The 15,071-nt window shown below is 45.4% G+C and overlaps 1 protein-coding gene across 6 annotated transcripts in view; it reads right to left on the bottom strand.

Annotated features, from left to right (window-relative positions):
• Positions 1 to 10,468, bottom strand: part of PARD3B (par-3 family cell polarity regulator beta) — a 399,043-nt gene extending 388,575 nt beyond the window's left edge. For 3 of the 6 annotated variants that reach the window (XM_072041061.1, XM_072041062.1, XM_072041066.1), the window contains exon 1: positions 10,026 to 10,466. In XM_072041061.1, coding sequence (XP_071897162.1) covers positions 10,026 to 10,145 — 120 coding nt within the window. In that variant the 5' untranslated portion in view covers positions 10,146 to 10,466. Of the gene's footprint in view, positions 1 to 10,025 lie in introns of all 6 variants that reach the window. The other 3 variants (XM_072041064.1, XM_072041063.1, XM_027461148.3) reach the window with 3 other exon arrangements.
• Positions 10,469 to 15,071: the final 4,603 nt, after the last annotated feature.

The following is a 15,071-nucleotide window of genomic DNA, read 5'->3' as shown; positions in this document are numbered from 1 at the left end:
GATAACTGATAAGAAAGAACTTCATTAAAGTAACTTAAGCAGTGAATGCAAGACAGGAAGGTTATTTTAAAACCAGAAGCTTAAAAAAATGTACATGAGATTTAGTATGTTCATCCAAGTTACTACAGATATGACAGAGGCTAGAAGATCAGCAGAGGAAGTTACCCACTTGTCTCACTAACTACTTTAACACATTTTTTCCAAAAAATAAAATGCCCATGTTTCTCAATTAAGTCTGAAATTACTATTTTCACCCCAGCCCTCAAAGCTGATGTCACTACCTTAGCTCTCATCCTCCTTTAGACAGCGGTTGCAACAGGGCTTTTAAATAAAGACCTTATCCCTTTTTCATTTTTCTCTCTCCCAACTCCCCTATCTTACTATCCTGCCTCAGATAATTTTGATTTCATCCTGGACAGCAACCAAGAAACAGTTTTCATTACATAGCTGCATAGGCTTTCCTACCCATAAAAAAAAAAAAAAACGCGACCAAGGTTAAACTGCTGTAAAACTGCAACCTCACCTTAATCAGATTTGTGGATCCCCCAAGTTACTTCTACTTTTAAAACTAAATGCAGCCATAAATAGCATTGTTTATTGCTTCCTCTACTTCAGCACTACTATACTCCTGTTCTTTCTTCACGGTGTTTAGCATCTAGGAGAAAGACAACAAGAAACCCAAGATCAGAGAATCCTCAATCCAAATCCTTATTGAACAGGATAAGAATTTTAAAAAGCCTTATAGAGAGCCTTATGTTAGGCTTACGTTAAAGCTAGTAGAGAGAATTTAAATAGCTGCTCAGCCAGGAATCCACAGGAAAGATTCTGCAGCTGACCTCCAGGCAGGAATTGCAGGGTTAGCTAGCATATGCTAATATGCCAAAATATGGCTAATACGATAAAATATGGCTAAGGAAGTTTCTTATCCAGGTGACATGCTGCCTTCCTTACTCCTAGAACCCACCACTTCCAAAAGGCCTGCATCAAAAGCAGTCGACAGCCAACACTCCCACTAACAGCAAAATCTTCAAGTTGGCAGTCTGGTCCTACTTTTGGCTTGTGCTCAGAAACAAAAAAAGTAGGCAGCAGAGAACATCGGTGCAAAGCTTTGTAACACACAAAGTATTATTGAGCCAATTCCTCACTAAGTTAGTAGCATCACGTAGCAGTCCAGACATCTTTTCACTCAGCCACCTTCTGGAGCAGCTTAAGATCATCTCTTCGCTTACTGGAAGGACAGAACCCCATTAATGCTAAGTTTCAGGGAACTGCAAAAACACTACTTAATCCCCACTGCTACCTTTCACAGGTAAGCAGAAAGCATAAATCCATACCCATATTAAAAGAAATAATCCTCAACTGTAGGACAGTCTACAAATGGGTGCTCAAGATCCACTCCAGAGTTTGGACACCGGACAAATCCAACATGTACAGGGTTAATTCATCAGGATGAATGACAGGATCATGGACATCAGAAAACATGGTTTAGTCCTCTTCAGTGATCCAAAGAGAGACAGGCTGGATTCTGACTCCTTTGGAGCTGGAACTGTTCTCAGTTGACCTGTATACTGACGGCCTTAAAAGAAACAGGACATGATCATATAACAAAATCTTCTCTCTTCACAGAGAATGTGTGACTTGGATGTATTTGATAATGAAGATCAGCTCAGATGTTGACGCACTGAAGAGAACAAAACAACGTTCTCTGTAACAACCTGAAGGTCTTACAAGAATTTAAAAAAGAGTGATGAAGAGAGAAGCTGTTCAGCTTCTGGACCGAAAGCCACATGGTTTTCCAAGAACTAAAGTCTTGAAGCTTCTCTGGATGCATCAAATTCTGTTTTAGACTAAATGTTCTATGTAGCTCTGTCGAGTGAGAAATTATTGCATTTGTAAAAAGGAAAATAATTGGGTGATCTTTTAGCATGCACCCTCCAGTAACTAGTGTTTTGTCAGGAATCTGGAAAGCATTCCATCAGATAAGCTGCACTGCAAAACCTTTTGGCTCACTGGAGCCTCACCTCTAAAGGCAATCCCAAGCCAGAAAAAAAAAAGTCCAAACAGCAAGCTGTCAGCCTCTACCTGTCAGATCGAACTCCACGCGCCTACAGCCATCCATCTTCCTCCCCGTGTACCACTCAGATAAACAGGATCCTTATTACAGGCTGTAGTTTTCTTTTCTATAGATACAGCAATCAAAGAAAAGCCTCGCCACAGTGAGGCCTCCTACTTCAGTACCTGCTGCCAAAGCACACCCACGAAACCAGAGAAGAGCGTGGCTGAACCTCCCGACTCCGGAGCACCCCCAAGAGCAAGTCGAAGCACGGGAGGAGTGCTATGGCACCTGCCACAACAAAGCGAAGACATGACTCTGAAGGGAGATACCGGTGGCACAAAAATTACAGGTTTACACTAGATAGTGAGACAAATTTGGATGACAGATTAAAACATTGCAATGGTTCGTTTAATGGAGGTATCTATAGCACAATCAGTAGGCATGAGAAAAATAATTTATAGAAACAAGCCTTACATATTTCTTCTTTAAAGTAAGGGTAACGATCCAAAGAAGTCCTATCCAGTGCAATCAGTAATTTCACATAACAGGAAGTTTGCGGTACGTGAAGTTTTTGAAGCAATGCTGTAGAAGAAATAAATTAATGATGATACATCTCACACAACTACCCCAACACCACGTGAGGAGAACAAACACCACTTTTATTAGGGGAGATGCTAGGTAACATACTACATTCTTCTTTCCATAAGGTCTTGTGTCAAGCCCATTTTCTAAAACCTTTTCATGAAGCAGCTTGCTCAGTTTACCTACATATTTAGGGCACTATCTGGTCAGTGGCATCTACAAGTTTGTTTCTATCAAAGAGATCACTCACAGGAACCCATCACAGCTGTTAGCCAGCTCCCCAACATCAAATGGGTGTATCTTTATTAAAACTCAGGAGTGAAATATAAAAATACAAAGCAGAACCTGTTTTCAACAATACTAAGCTCAAGCCCGTTAGCATCATCCCATTTGTTATGGAACAAACACAGGCATCCTAATAGGGAACTGGAGGGACTTCAATAATGAAGCAATAAGCCTTCATGCCTAGGAATGCTGCAGTTATGACATTGGTGTCATTAAGAAAGCCTGAAGAATGTCATGCTCAATGGGGGAGGAAATCGCTGCTTCAGCGGCAGGACGCGAGACTGCACAGTGTGGTGCAACCCAAGTGACCCCACACCGAACAGCTGAGGAGGAAAGCACAGTCACATAACATGAAGCATAAAAACTATAAAGATAAAAAGATAACAACTATATCTATTACAAAAAATAGATTTTTTTTTTTAAAAAAGAAAACACGAACAGAACACAACCCCCTGTTTTCAAATACTTTGAAAAAACTAAAGCAGCATTTTATGCAGCGAGCAAAAGCATCTCTCAGTTGTGTCCTATGCCAGAAGGGAATTTTTTGAACATTAAACCGTCATACTGCATGCTGCTTCCCGAGCTGGAAATAAATAGATGAAAAACACCATTTGGGGTTTGAAATTCTTCACAATCGTACAAGAGCAGGCAGAGCTTGTGTTCACGTGGGCAGAGGAACAGGAATCAGCCACTACCAAGAACTTTGTACTGCTCTTCGACAGCTCCTTCCGTGACTGTTTGCACACCCAGTTATTAGAAAGTCTTTGCTGTCTCAAATGAGAACTGAAGGGTACTCAGAACTTGATAAATATGTTCCAGGAAACAAAAATGAAAACCCTGTACTATCATGTACATTGATGCCTGACCTGCAATATTTCCATGATCAGCTATTCTCAGTTTGCCTACCGAATTTCCACCAGCTTTATCCAGCTCTACCCTTCAACCAAGCTTTTCCCTTGAAGCCCATTAACATCATTAACATCAGGTAACAATGTTCAGCCAAAAGCACAGGTTGCTGGCAGTAGTCTGCTTTGTAAAAAAAAAAAAAAAAAAAAAGAGAGAGAGAGAGATACAACAATTAATTTTTCAAGTTACATAAGTACATAAAGCCCTGTAAGACGTTTTGCATAAGTCTGACTTCCAGTCCAACAACAGTTTTTGTTTGGATTATAAACACCTGTTCAAAAGAGAAAAGGAGACTGGAAACCTACCAAAAACTCATTACATCGACACTAGTAGCTATGAAACAGTACAGAAGCAGACTTCGTAGCATTTTATGCAGAAGTGATAGAAAAAGCAGGCACTTTTAACTCTGCATTTTTCAGGATCACTATACAAATTCAACTCACTTCAGACCAAAGAGAAAGCCACTGTCAGCAGCTTGTATACAGTTCTGCCTCCCAGCACATACATAACACACACATGTAAAACACATACAATTCATGTGTGCAAGGTATTCAACAATAAACCCTCAACTTGCTTCTCACAGCATAAAGTATTTATACAGCTTGAAGGACAAGCACGCTTCTTAACAGAGCTGCTCTGACAACTGATCAGAACCACACGTGTGGAGAAACTGAACTACTGAACTCATGATTTCTCAGCTTGTAAATCCGGAGGACAAAGAGAAATTAACAGTCTAGGAAAACAATTGCTTTACTAACAACTTTAAAAGCAAGTTCTAGCTAAAGAGCATCTCTGTTCCTGGGAAGCCGCCCCTTCGGAAATACTCACACAAATACCCACTGTGAAACTTCTCATTTGAACTATGCCTTAATTAGAAGGCTTTGTACAACCACCACATTGACTGCACAGCCCACAAACATGCTGATTTGAGGAAACTAGTGCCCTTGGTTTCACCTGGTCCCTTGGAACTACTTTAACAACTCAACCTAATTTGGTGTGCCAAAAAAAAAAAAAAAAAAAAAAAAAAGAGAGAGAGAGAGAGAAAAACCACAATCATGCTAGGACAATGAAATCACCAAGAGAGGAAAAACCAAGGAAAAAAAAATGTGGTAAGTGTATCTCCTGCACGATTAGAGAGTTACAAGTTACCAATTGAACTGAAACAAAAACTCTTTACGAAACTCACAAATTCTGCCACTTTGAAGCAATTTCCAGCATCAATGAAGTATCACCAGTATGATTAAGCCAATAACAATGTTTCATATATACACTTTCTGAGATACTTTGTCTCTTTCCCTTCTTTTCCAGTTACATGAGTCAGTTGCCCATGAACTCCTACAACTTCTATACTGCTTTTTTAGCATGTTGTCATAGTGGCCAAACCTGAAAGGTGAATGCAGAAGTGATAATGAACTGTTCACTGAAATGCATCAGTTTCCAAGACAACTTAAAAATTTGCTACCATACTGTATCTTATATAGAAATGCTTAGGCAAACGTGGCAATGAATGGTTAAGAATATTCCTTAGTGAAAGTACTTAAACCAGAGCGTACTTTACCCATTGTTTTGGTAAAACTAAGATTAGGGACTTACTCCATTAGAGCATAAGATAGGAAACTTGCTAAAATGAACCAGGACAGAAAAGAGAGAAAAGAAAAAAAAAAAAAAAAAAAAAAAAAAAGGACCTGGTTCATGACAACAGTGCCACAGAAATACAGTTGTATGACTCTCTCTTTAGGAAGGACTAAGTACTCATGATTTGCACAAAACACAAAAGCCTTCCTAACAATGGACTTCTTTCAAAATTTCCCTGCTATACTTGGTATCTTCTGAAGAAATCTGTTATGTTTTTTCAAACATTTTTTGTAAGCATAAAATTTTGAGTCAAAACTTGTTGTTTCTCTCTCCCTCTCCCCCCACTGTTTTCAGGGGAACTGAAGAACATTTACTGCTCCTTCTGCTTGCTGGCTGATTTACAACAGCAAGACATAATTCTAGAAAACTATCATGTTGTGGGGCAGACAAGACTGGAAAGAAGGGGAAAGATCTATTTTTTCAGTCGGAATTAGAATCTGATACAGACAGTCGAGCTGCAGCTTTAGCCCTCTCAATGCCTCTCACCTGGGGAAGGTGGCCAGTACAACCCAGCAGCCCGCTGTTCTCCCTCCCATCAGAAATACACCCGACTCGAATCAGCTTGGCCACTACTGTTCCAGCTTCCCACTCAGTCCAACCACCAATTCAAGTTACCATTACCATTGCAGAACCACCTGCTGGCTTTTGTACCTTCTGACCAGTGGAAGTGCACGCTGCAGTGCCCATCACAACTGGGGACCGAGTCCAGGTGAGACAGCCCAACTCACACGTGCTCGTCTGTGTCAGCAGTCCCAACAGGAGGCCCTCAGACACCGAAAATGACCCACTCAAGAATTGAACTGCAGCTTAATTTGCACATCGTAAGCTGTATGTAAATGGAAAATTGCAGCATTTATTAACTTTTTACATGTTTCCCTGTCCCACCCATTCAACTGGCTTCTAAGAACAGACCTCCAACAGCCACAGCAGTCACACCAAGCAAGCCTCTAGGTAAGCACCAAACACGAGGACATTCCTGGGCAGGCGATAACCACCACTCCTCCATCCCCAGCTCCTCCAGAGGGATAAAGAACATCTGGACCAGCGAGCTTTGTTGTTGTTGCTGCTGTTAGACATTTCTCCACAGACTCCAAGTTTCACTGCAGGCTAAACAGAAGTCCTTGTGAATGTCACTTCCCAGGCTCAGGGCCATTCTCTTTGGGCACTTTATGTACCAACAGCTGTTAGAGCTCTCTTTTAACACGCCGCCAGAGCGAGCATCTCCAGCTGAACCAAGGGCCTCACTACAAGGCTGGCAGCTCAAGTACTGTCCCCTGCTTTGGGGAGTGGGGTCTCAGAGGGGAGAAGCACGAGGGCAATGCTGCATTTAGCCTTGGAAGCACCGCGGAGTTGCTGTTAACAGGACCGCACAGACCCAGAAAACACAAGAGCTTAGGTAATCCTTCAGACCTGACCCAAAATCTCTTTCTCCCTCTCATCCATATACTCAGGGAAAACCAGAAGACAAAAGGTCTCTCAATTCACTGAAAAACAATGGAGGAGGCACCTTGCTGTGCATCCAAGGGCTGTGCCTCACAGCCGCAGAGCAGCCGACACACCGCACCTCCTGCCGTGCGCAGCACCTCCACTCTCACTCACGCAAAGAATCCTAAATACAGATAACAAGTGAACGCTCCCCAAGGCACCAAAATACCACGTTACAAGAAACAATAAAGGACTAAAGGCTGACAACAAGGAATCAATTCTACGGAGTGAATCTACCTGCCAGCAGGAATCCTTATCACACATGTTATCAAACAGAAGAAGCAGATCCTGACTCACAGAATTCCATCAAACTTCACTTCACTGATACACAAAAAACTTTCTGAGATGCCAGTCACTTATCTGAAAATTTATTAACAGTTCTCGCAAAGAAGCTGATTAACAAAACATTTGTTTAACCACCCAAGACAATTCACATCACAGAATCCCAGAGCACAGGACTCTCTTCGCTGACACTGTCACACGGACAGTGGGTCCCAGCAACAGGCAGGTATTTGAACCTGTGGTGGTTGGACCAGATGGTCTTGAAGGTCTTTTTCAACCTTAATAATTCTTTGAACACTCCAGAAAGTCACGTCTGCCCACTCAGCACTACAACAAACAGTGCTCCTGACAATTCAATGCTAATCTCCCAAAAAAATAATCCCAGTCTGATTCTTCATCTGAAGCCACAGCCCTGTATTTTGTTGTTTTAATGACAGTACTCCAGCTTTCATGACCAATCCTCACCAATGCAGCCCAGCCAAGAAACCAAAACAAATGTGCAGAGAAAACACAGCAGGCTGCAATAAGCGACTGCCTGCAGAGTTCTCAGCTATTTACCAAAAGTGTCATGGAAATGTGAGACTTGGCCATTTGTTGCATCAACTTTCCCCTCATTACAAATGTAGGCTTAAAGAGTCACTAAGTACTGTAAACCACTAAAAATTTTGCTAGTATTACATGCAACAGAAGCCCAAATATCTTACACTATACATGAATTAATATTCTAATCTCACATCTTCCCCTTTACCAGACACTAGAAATCCATCAAATGACTGCTCTGTAATGGCAAAACTCTGCTTCCAGAAGAACCCTTGAATTACAAAGCTTCTCACACATGTTTTTGGGGTATTTGACAGTGTTGTAACTAAGAAAAAATTCCCAAAGCTTGTATCCTAGCTACCTTTTCATTTTCCATTCTGCAACTATCAAAGATGTTCCTTGCATCAATTTTCCTGCCTTCCCCAAATACTTGGGCACTTTAACAATAACATTTTCCACTTTGTTTTTTAGAAGTTGTTAACACTTCAGAAAAAAGTTACATAAAGCACACTTAATGTGCCAACAGCAACAGCAGTATTCTGCCACAGGAAGTATTCCAAACATTCTAAATATTTTGAAAAGAAAAACAAATATTCAGTTATCTTTCACATAAACCTGTTTATGCACTCACACCACACAACAGATTTTAGTTGTTGATTATCTTGAAATAATCCCATTCTCTATGGCTGTCTATGTTTATGTAAAAAAAAAAAAAAAAAAAGTTAATTTTAAAACAAGCTAGAAAAAAAATGGCAAGACAGCCAATCCCTCCATGTTAGATTGGACAGAAACACTCCACAAGGTAATAAAATGAACTGCTTGTGACTTCTGTACTGCTTGTGACTTCTGTGACTTCTGATCTACTTATCCAACCCCAAATTTTCTCCTCTGGAAAGAGCACCAACTCCAAATACGTTTGACAAGATGAAATTTGTCTCCATATCTTTGTGGCTAATTCCACTGCAGACCATGTAAACTGAAAAGCAATTAATCAAAGCCCTAAAAACAAACTTTGTAAATTTCCTTCAGTCAAGAGGGAGGTAGGGTCCACAAGTCATCAAACTTTAAGTGACCTGAATGAAAACCTGTTCGTTATTTTTCAGGTCCTCAGGTTGCTTCTGCCCTCCTTGCCTCTTTACCAGCTCTTGTGCAAGCTTTGAACACCATTCCCCAATGTGACCAGCCATTTCTGAACAAACTGGCCCGCAGCCCGTACTGGGTCCATCTATGATGCAGAGTAGGGAACTGAGGGCTTCCATCAGGATAAAGCCTGGAAGTTTCATTTGGAAAGATGAGAAATACAAGGTCAGAAAGGTGAACCCTCTCTCACTTTGCTACAGAGAAGGCCGGATGTTTCAGACCTCACACCACCTGAACGAGGCACAGAAGATGAATGCTTAGCATAAAAATCATTATCTGGAACTATCACCTGATAGCAAACTGGGTACAAAACCTTAAGACGCGTTACAGGACAATTAGTTTTGCATAGATCTGGTGTTTATCTGAACCTCCCTCTGGCTATTGGGACTTTTGCCCTATAAGCTGCTTCCTGAGCCCTCCAGAACAGGCAGGGCCTGACCCAAAAGGCAGAGACCCCGTCAGTCCTCTCTGAATGAGTCTGAAGAAAAAGTGAGGCGGGAAGGAAAGGTGTATGATATATTTAGACAAAAGCCTCTCAGGTCACCTGGCTACCATCACCCCCAGACTAACTCCAGGGTCATCACAAGTACGGGCTGAAACCAAGTTTTACACGTCCAAGTTCTCCGCTACCAACGCACTTGGCTGTGCTGAGCCCCATCCTTGAGAGGACACAACTTGGCAATTTTGGGGCTCTGAACCACGCATCGGTGCAAAAGGTCGCGCTGCCTGCTGGCCAGCACAGCACCAAGAAACCTAAAGGCGTTCTGCAGTTAGCACACACATGCAACATTTGATCGGGAAAACATTTTGTATATAAAAACATGTCCCTCGTGCCCTATGTGCGCCAAGGCCGGTTAAGCAGGACACTCGCTGGGGAGCCCTATGAGGGTGGCCACGGCCCCGGAGCCACCCCCGGAGCCCCCCCAGGTGCGGGTGCCGGCTGTGGCGCCTTGCTCCCGGCGAGGATCCCGGCTGCCAGCTCCGTGCCGGGGCAGCAGGGACGCGCTGGGAGCGGGGTGCGCGGCCTCGCCAGGCCTCCGCCAGGCCCCGGCAGCGCCGATCCGATCCGTGCCGAGCCGCCCCCGGCCGCTGCCCCCCGCCGCCCCGTCCTCACCTTCTCCTGCGCCCGGCGGTAGCGCTGCAGGGCCTGCTGCGTGAGGTCGCGCACGCGGAGCTGCCCGTCCTTGCAGGGCACCACGATGCCGGTCCGCCCGAAGCACACGGTCACTTTCATCTCAGCGCGCCGCCATGCCCTGCCCGGCCCGGCCCCGCTCCGCTCCCCGGCACGGCACGGCCCGGCACGGCCCGCCGCAGGTGCCGCCGCTCGGCCCTGTCCCTGGCCCTGTCCCTGTCCCTGTCCCCGGCCCCGGCCCCGGCCCCGTCCCGCTGCGCGTCCCCGCGGCGGGGGCGTGCCGGCAGGTGCGCGCCGAGCCCCGCGGCCGCGCGCGGGCAGCGCCGGGAGCGAGGCCGCGGCCGCCGGGCTCCTTCCGCCAAGGCGCCGCGGGACGGGACCGGAGGGGACCGGGGGGACGGGACCGGAGGGGACCGGAGGGCCGGGACAGGGCAGGAGGCGCCGCCCGCCCGCCGCCGTCCCCGCCCCGCCGTGCGCCGGCAGCGGAACGGGCCCGGGGAGGCCGCGGCGCTGAGCGGGGCTCCCCCGCCACCTCGGGACCCGGCCGGGCCGGGGCACAGCGCGGGGAAGGAGCCGGGCACGGCGGGGTCTGTGGGATCTGTGCCTGTGCCTGCACGTGGGAGTGCGGAGATGTGCCTCCGGTGTGCTCTGAGGCAGGAGTTACTGCTTTTGTAGAGTGAAGAGGCAATGCAGAAGAAGAGGAATGCTCTGCTTCTTCAGGGAAAAAAAAAAATAAATCAGTGAGGCAATGCAGCAGGCCAGAAACAAGCCAGGCTGGGGAAATAGTGGAAATAATCCTCAAAAGAAAAAAAAAAAGGCAGGGGGTAAAGGGGAGGCATGGTGCAGCTCAGAGCGGTTCTGCCAGCTGCATTCAGAGCAATGGAGCCGGAGGGGCAGCCGGGGCAGGGGGCAATGGGTGCTTGCACATTTGTTTGCTCTGGAGCAAGTGACGAGGAGGAGAGGTCCCAGGCAGCAGCCTGGAGCAGAGCAGGAGGCAGCAGGAGCTGCAGGAGCTCCTCATCTCGGCTGCGACATGCCAGCAGGTAGCCTGGGTTCCCAGCGCTTACAGGGCTTGGCTTCGAGATTAATGATTGACTGGGGCAGTAAAGGCTTCGCTCTCCCTCCCTGCCGCCCCCAGCTCTGTTTACGAGCAAGGTGTGACACATTCAGGGAAAAACATGGTATGGCTTCTTGTCCTCAAGCTCAGAAAGGTGCGTGTGATAAGCACTGCTGCTGGAGGTGGATAGGGCTTGTTGATAGGGGTAGTGCCTCATCTGAGACCGGCTGGGATGTCTGGAAAAATTAAATAATTGCAGGCCCAACTCCATAGCCAAAGCCTAGGCAGCAGATTTCAGTGTCCATGGTGCCACCGTAAGGGCCTGTAAGTTATCTCAGAAGAGGAGAAAAGGTTTTCTTTACATGTGCGTAGTGAGCATCTCACAGAAACTGAGATTGTATTTAATTATCACACGTCAGCAGGGAGGGAGCAGAGGTTGCAGAGGAATCACCCACCAGTGTATTTACTGTCTGAAGATATGCACGGTATTGCAAATAAGACATGATTGTGTTGTGGGTGCTTAACATGTTTGTTTACTCCGAAACAATCTGAAAGTCTTTGAAGCCAGCAGGTAACAATTACCACCTACATAGCAAGGGTTTACCTGTAATATTTCTGGGCGTTAAGCCTGCACAACTGTCAGAAAATAAAACCTTTGCTTTATCAGAGAGCTGTCATGAGTTTTTTCCTTCTTCTGGAGCTGGGCAAGGAAGTTGCAGCACTTTTTTTCCAAAAATAAGTTCCCCCAGTGCAGCTAACAGCATGGCAAGAAGATCTGTCACATTGGTATAGCTGTGAAGGAAAGTATGGGAGGACAAGAGCATTCAGCTGGAATTCCCACAACATACGTCTTGAAAAACTACAGCCTGAGTTCCAAGAGGTTGAAGAGAGCTGAACGTAATTGTGTCTTATCAGTTTTCTACATTATTTGTTCATGCATGGGATCATCAGGAATTATGACAACAACTACAACAACATATTCCCTGGGAAAAAAACACCCCAAGAACATTTGAGAACTTAAGGCTTCCAAACAACAAAGCAGCTTCAGAGCCACATACGTCTCTTCTCGTCAGGCACATGGACCTTCTAAGAAACAGAACATCCACATCCTCCTTATGCCCAGTTACACTTACTTAAGGTGCAATGTGCCAACTTTTAGAACTAATAATGGGGTCTTGTTTTCACTGTACTGCTGAACATCCAGGAGGAGCTGCCTGCTTAGCTCTTTACAGAAATCCAAACTGTATTGTGCTCTGAGGAGCTCCTCACCCAGCTAATGCTGTGAGCAGGCATAAAGCTGCGCCCTGCGAGGGACTTCTGCTCCCTGCCCGCCCCAGCTGTTTCTTCCCGTCCACTCCCTTTCACGTGCCAGCATGCACAGTTGCAGGTCTGTGCAACGAGATGCTGTGGCAAACTGATTCCTGTGAAAATTAATTTTTTGCCAGATTAGCTTTCAGCCAGATCAGTTCTGCAGAAAGCAGAAAATCAGTAGAAACCAGCCCGCAGTTCTGTAATGGGGCTTAATGAGTGCGCTGGCCCAAGGGAGGGCATGGCATAGCGCGACGGCTGACTTTTCCTTTTGGTTTATGCCGGCTTACAGGGCTTGGCAGGCAGCCTAGCTACAAGAGTTTCATGCATAAATGCATACACACATCCATGAAATACACTCATAACATCCATGTATCAGTTTCCTGAGATGGGGTGATGTGATTTAACAGCCTATTGTCACTGAAGGATGCTACTGTTGTCTTCCTCCCCTTCTACTGCCCTTTCCCACCTGATGCCTCTTGGATAGCTCCATGAGCCACTTCTGCTCATCAGTCTGGTAGAAAGCTAGCAAAGAAAAAAGGAAAAGGTTGTTTTCTGCTTTATGGGCAAGCCAAGGCCACTCAGGCATGGATGTGCAACATCCCAGAGCAGGTCTGAGGGCGAGGACAGGGCCACATGGCTGGGAACTGGACGGGGAATGGACAAAACCTCCACATCCACCAACCGCAGTAAGCTGTTGTGTTTAGTGCATTAACCCAAACGACTGCCCTGGCCAACCTACTGCACTGTTTGCATTGCTCTGTACTGCAGCCGATTCCTCTGGGGTCCCTCTGGCTCCCTCCCCTCGGCCCCCAGCTCCTGAGTCCCCATGGGGAACTACACCACAGCGAGTGCTCTCCCTTCAAGCCTCCAACCAGCAGCTCTGCCCCCTCCTGCCCCTTCCCACACCGGTACCACACTGGCCCAGCAGCAGCCAGAACACTTGAATTCAAGGCTTCCCAGTTCACGTCTTTCTAAGCTGAGCGGCCCTTGCAGGTTCCCTGTTCCAGCTGGAAATTGCAGTAAGGATAATTGGTACTTTGTTTTGGTGTCTTCCAGACTTTACCTAAAAAGTTTGTTTACCCAAACAGCCAGCAAATGTCAGTGAAGATTCGCAAGCGCTGTGCCAGCAGACACGGACTGGTGAAGCAACTCGCATGGAAACACAATGGAAGTTTGGCTGATAACAAGACAACACAAGTTTTGACCTTTAATTTTTTGGCTCTGAGCAGCGCCTCTTTCCTGCACCATCACCCGTTAGGCATTTAACCATTTGGCACCTGTAGCCATGGCTGCCAAAGAAGATGCTCTTAGAGCATTATTGGTTCGACCCCTTTTCTACTGTTAATAAACCACGTAAATGGGATGGAGTCAGCCGGAGCTCAGTTACATTCCAAACGTGCTAAAAAGGGTGTTATTACAGGCATCATCTTTTGTTCCTGGACTGCCAACTGGAATGGATTTGGGGATAAAGCTGAACCAGATGAGGAGGAAAAAAAAAAAAAAAAAAAGTGTTATCGTTTAAATCAGTCGCATAACCTCTGGAGATCTGATTTGTGATTTTTCAAACTTTTTCTGTTAACGCAGTAGAATATATTTGTTTGCTACTTACTGAATGTTGTTACCAGTAAACCCTTCAATTACTAAAAGCAAAAAAGGTCATAATTCCTGCTGTTTATATTTTGCATTTCTCCTAGCCTGGATAATGAAAATCAATAAAACCACTTTCGCTGCCAAGTCTCAATGGTACAATGTTGGTGAATAAAGGGAAAGCAAACTAACAAGTGTTCTTGGCAACTGCAGTAGAATTTTAAAAAATACAATTTTAAAAAATCTATTTACAAGCTATATGAAATCACATTCTTGCAAAAGTTTAAATTGAACCTAATTTAAAGTTGAAATAATAAATAAAGGAACTGTGATATAGACTTGCAAAGCAAGACGATTCTGAGCTTCCATTCGTGCTGCCACCCTTAGTTTACCCTATATCTTCTTTCTGCTCATGTAACTGTATTGATTTAGCTCAACAAAGAACTTTTTTTAATATCTACATTCTGCAAGGACCTAAAAGAAGTGTGTGCCTGTACACCAGTACTACGTCTCCTGCAGTAGCAAAATAAAAGTGTGGAACCAGGTGGGAGAAGTCCGGCTCCACTTCATCTAGGTGGGATCACACCTCCCTGGCCCTCTTTGGATGGAGAAGGGCCCCACTCCCCACTGCCACGCTGCCGAAGCTCAGGGTGGGCTTGCAGCATTCTCTCCTTAGCCAGGGCAGCCCGCTAGGCTCTGCTTCTCCCGAGAGCCTTCTTATACAGTCATTTATTGCTACAAATATTAAATTGCTACTATACCTATGCCTCCTTCCGTGCCATACTGGCATTGTGTATGCCTGTCAATATACACGTGCCTCTATGAGAAGCAGCCGAGCACATGAGAGCTGAGCACTGAGGCCAAACCCCACCCTGCGGGGTGCAAAGGAATGTTTTGCTTACAGTCGGATAATGAGTTATGTACGGTTAATGAAGGGTAAGAGCTGTTGATAACAAGCTCTGTTTACAGTGTGGGGAGGAGATGGCTCCAGCTAAACAGGTCTAAAGGGATCTTAACATTCTTAGAAGTTTGACAGGTGCAGAAATTAGTCCCTCAAAAAACACCAAAGGCAT

This window comes from Anas platyrhynchos, chromosome 7 (genome assembly GCF_047663525.1).
Source record: "Anas platyrhynchos isolate ZD024472 breed Pekin duck chromosome 7, IASCAAS_PekinDuck_T2T, whole genome shotgun sequence".
In the NCBI taxonomy this organism is placed as follows: Eukaryota; Metazoa; Chordata; class Aves; order Anseriformes; family Anatidae; genus Anas; species Anas platyrhynchos.
The sequence above is the reverse complement of the archived record's forward strand: the minus strand, read 5'-3'. Positions and strand labels throughout refer to the sequence as shown.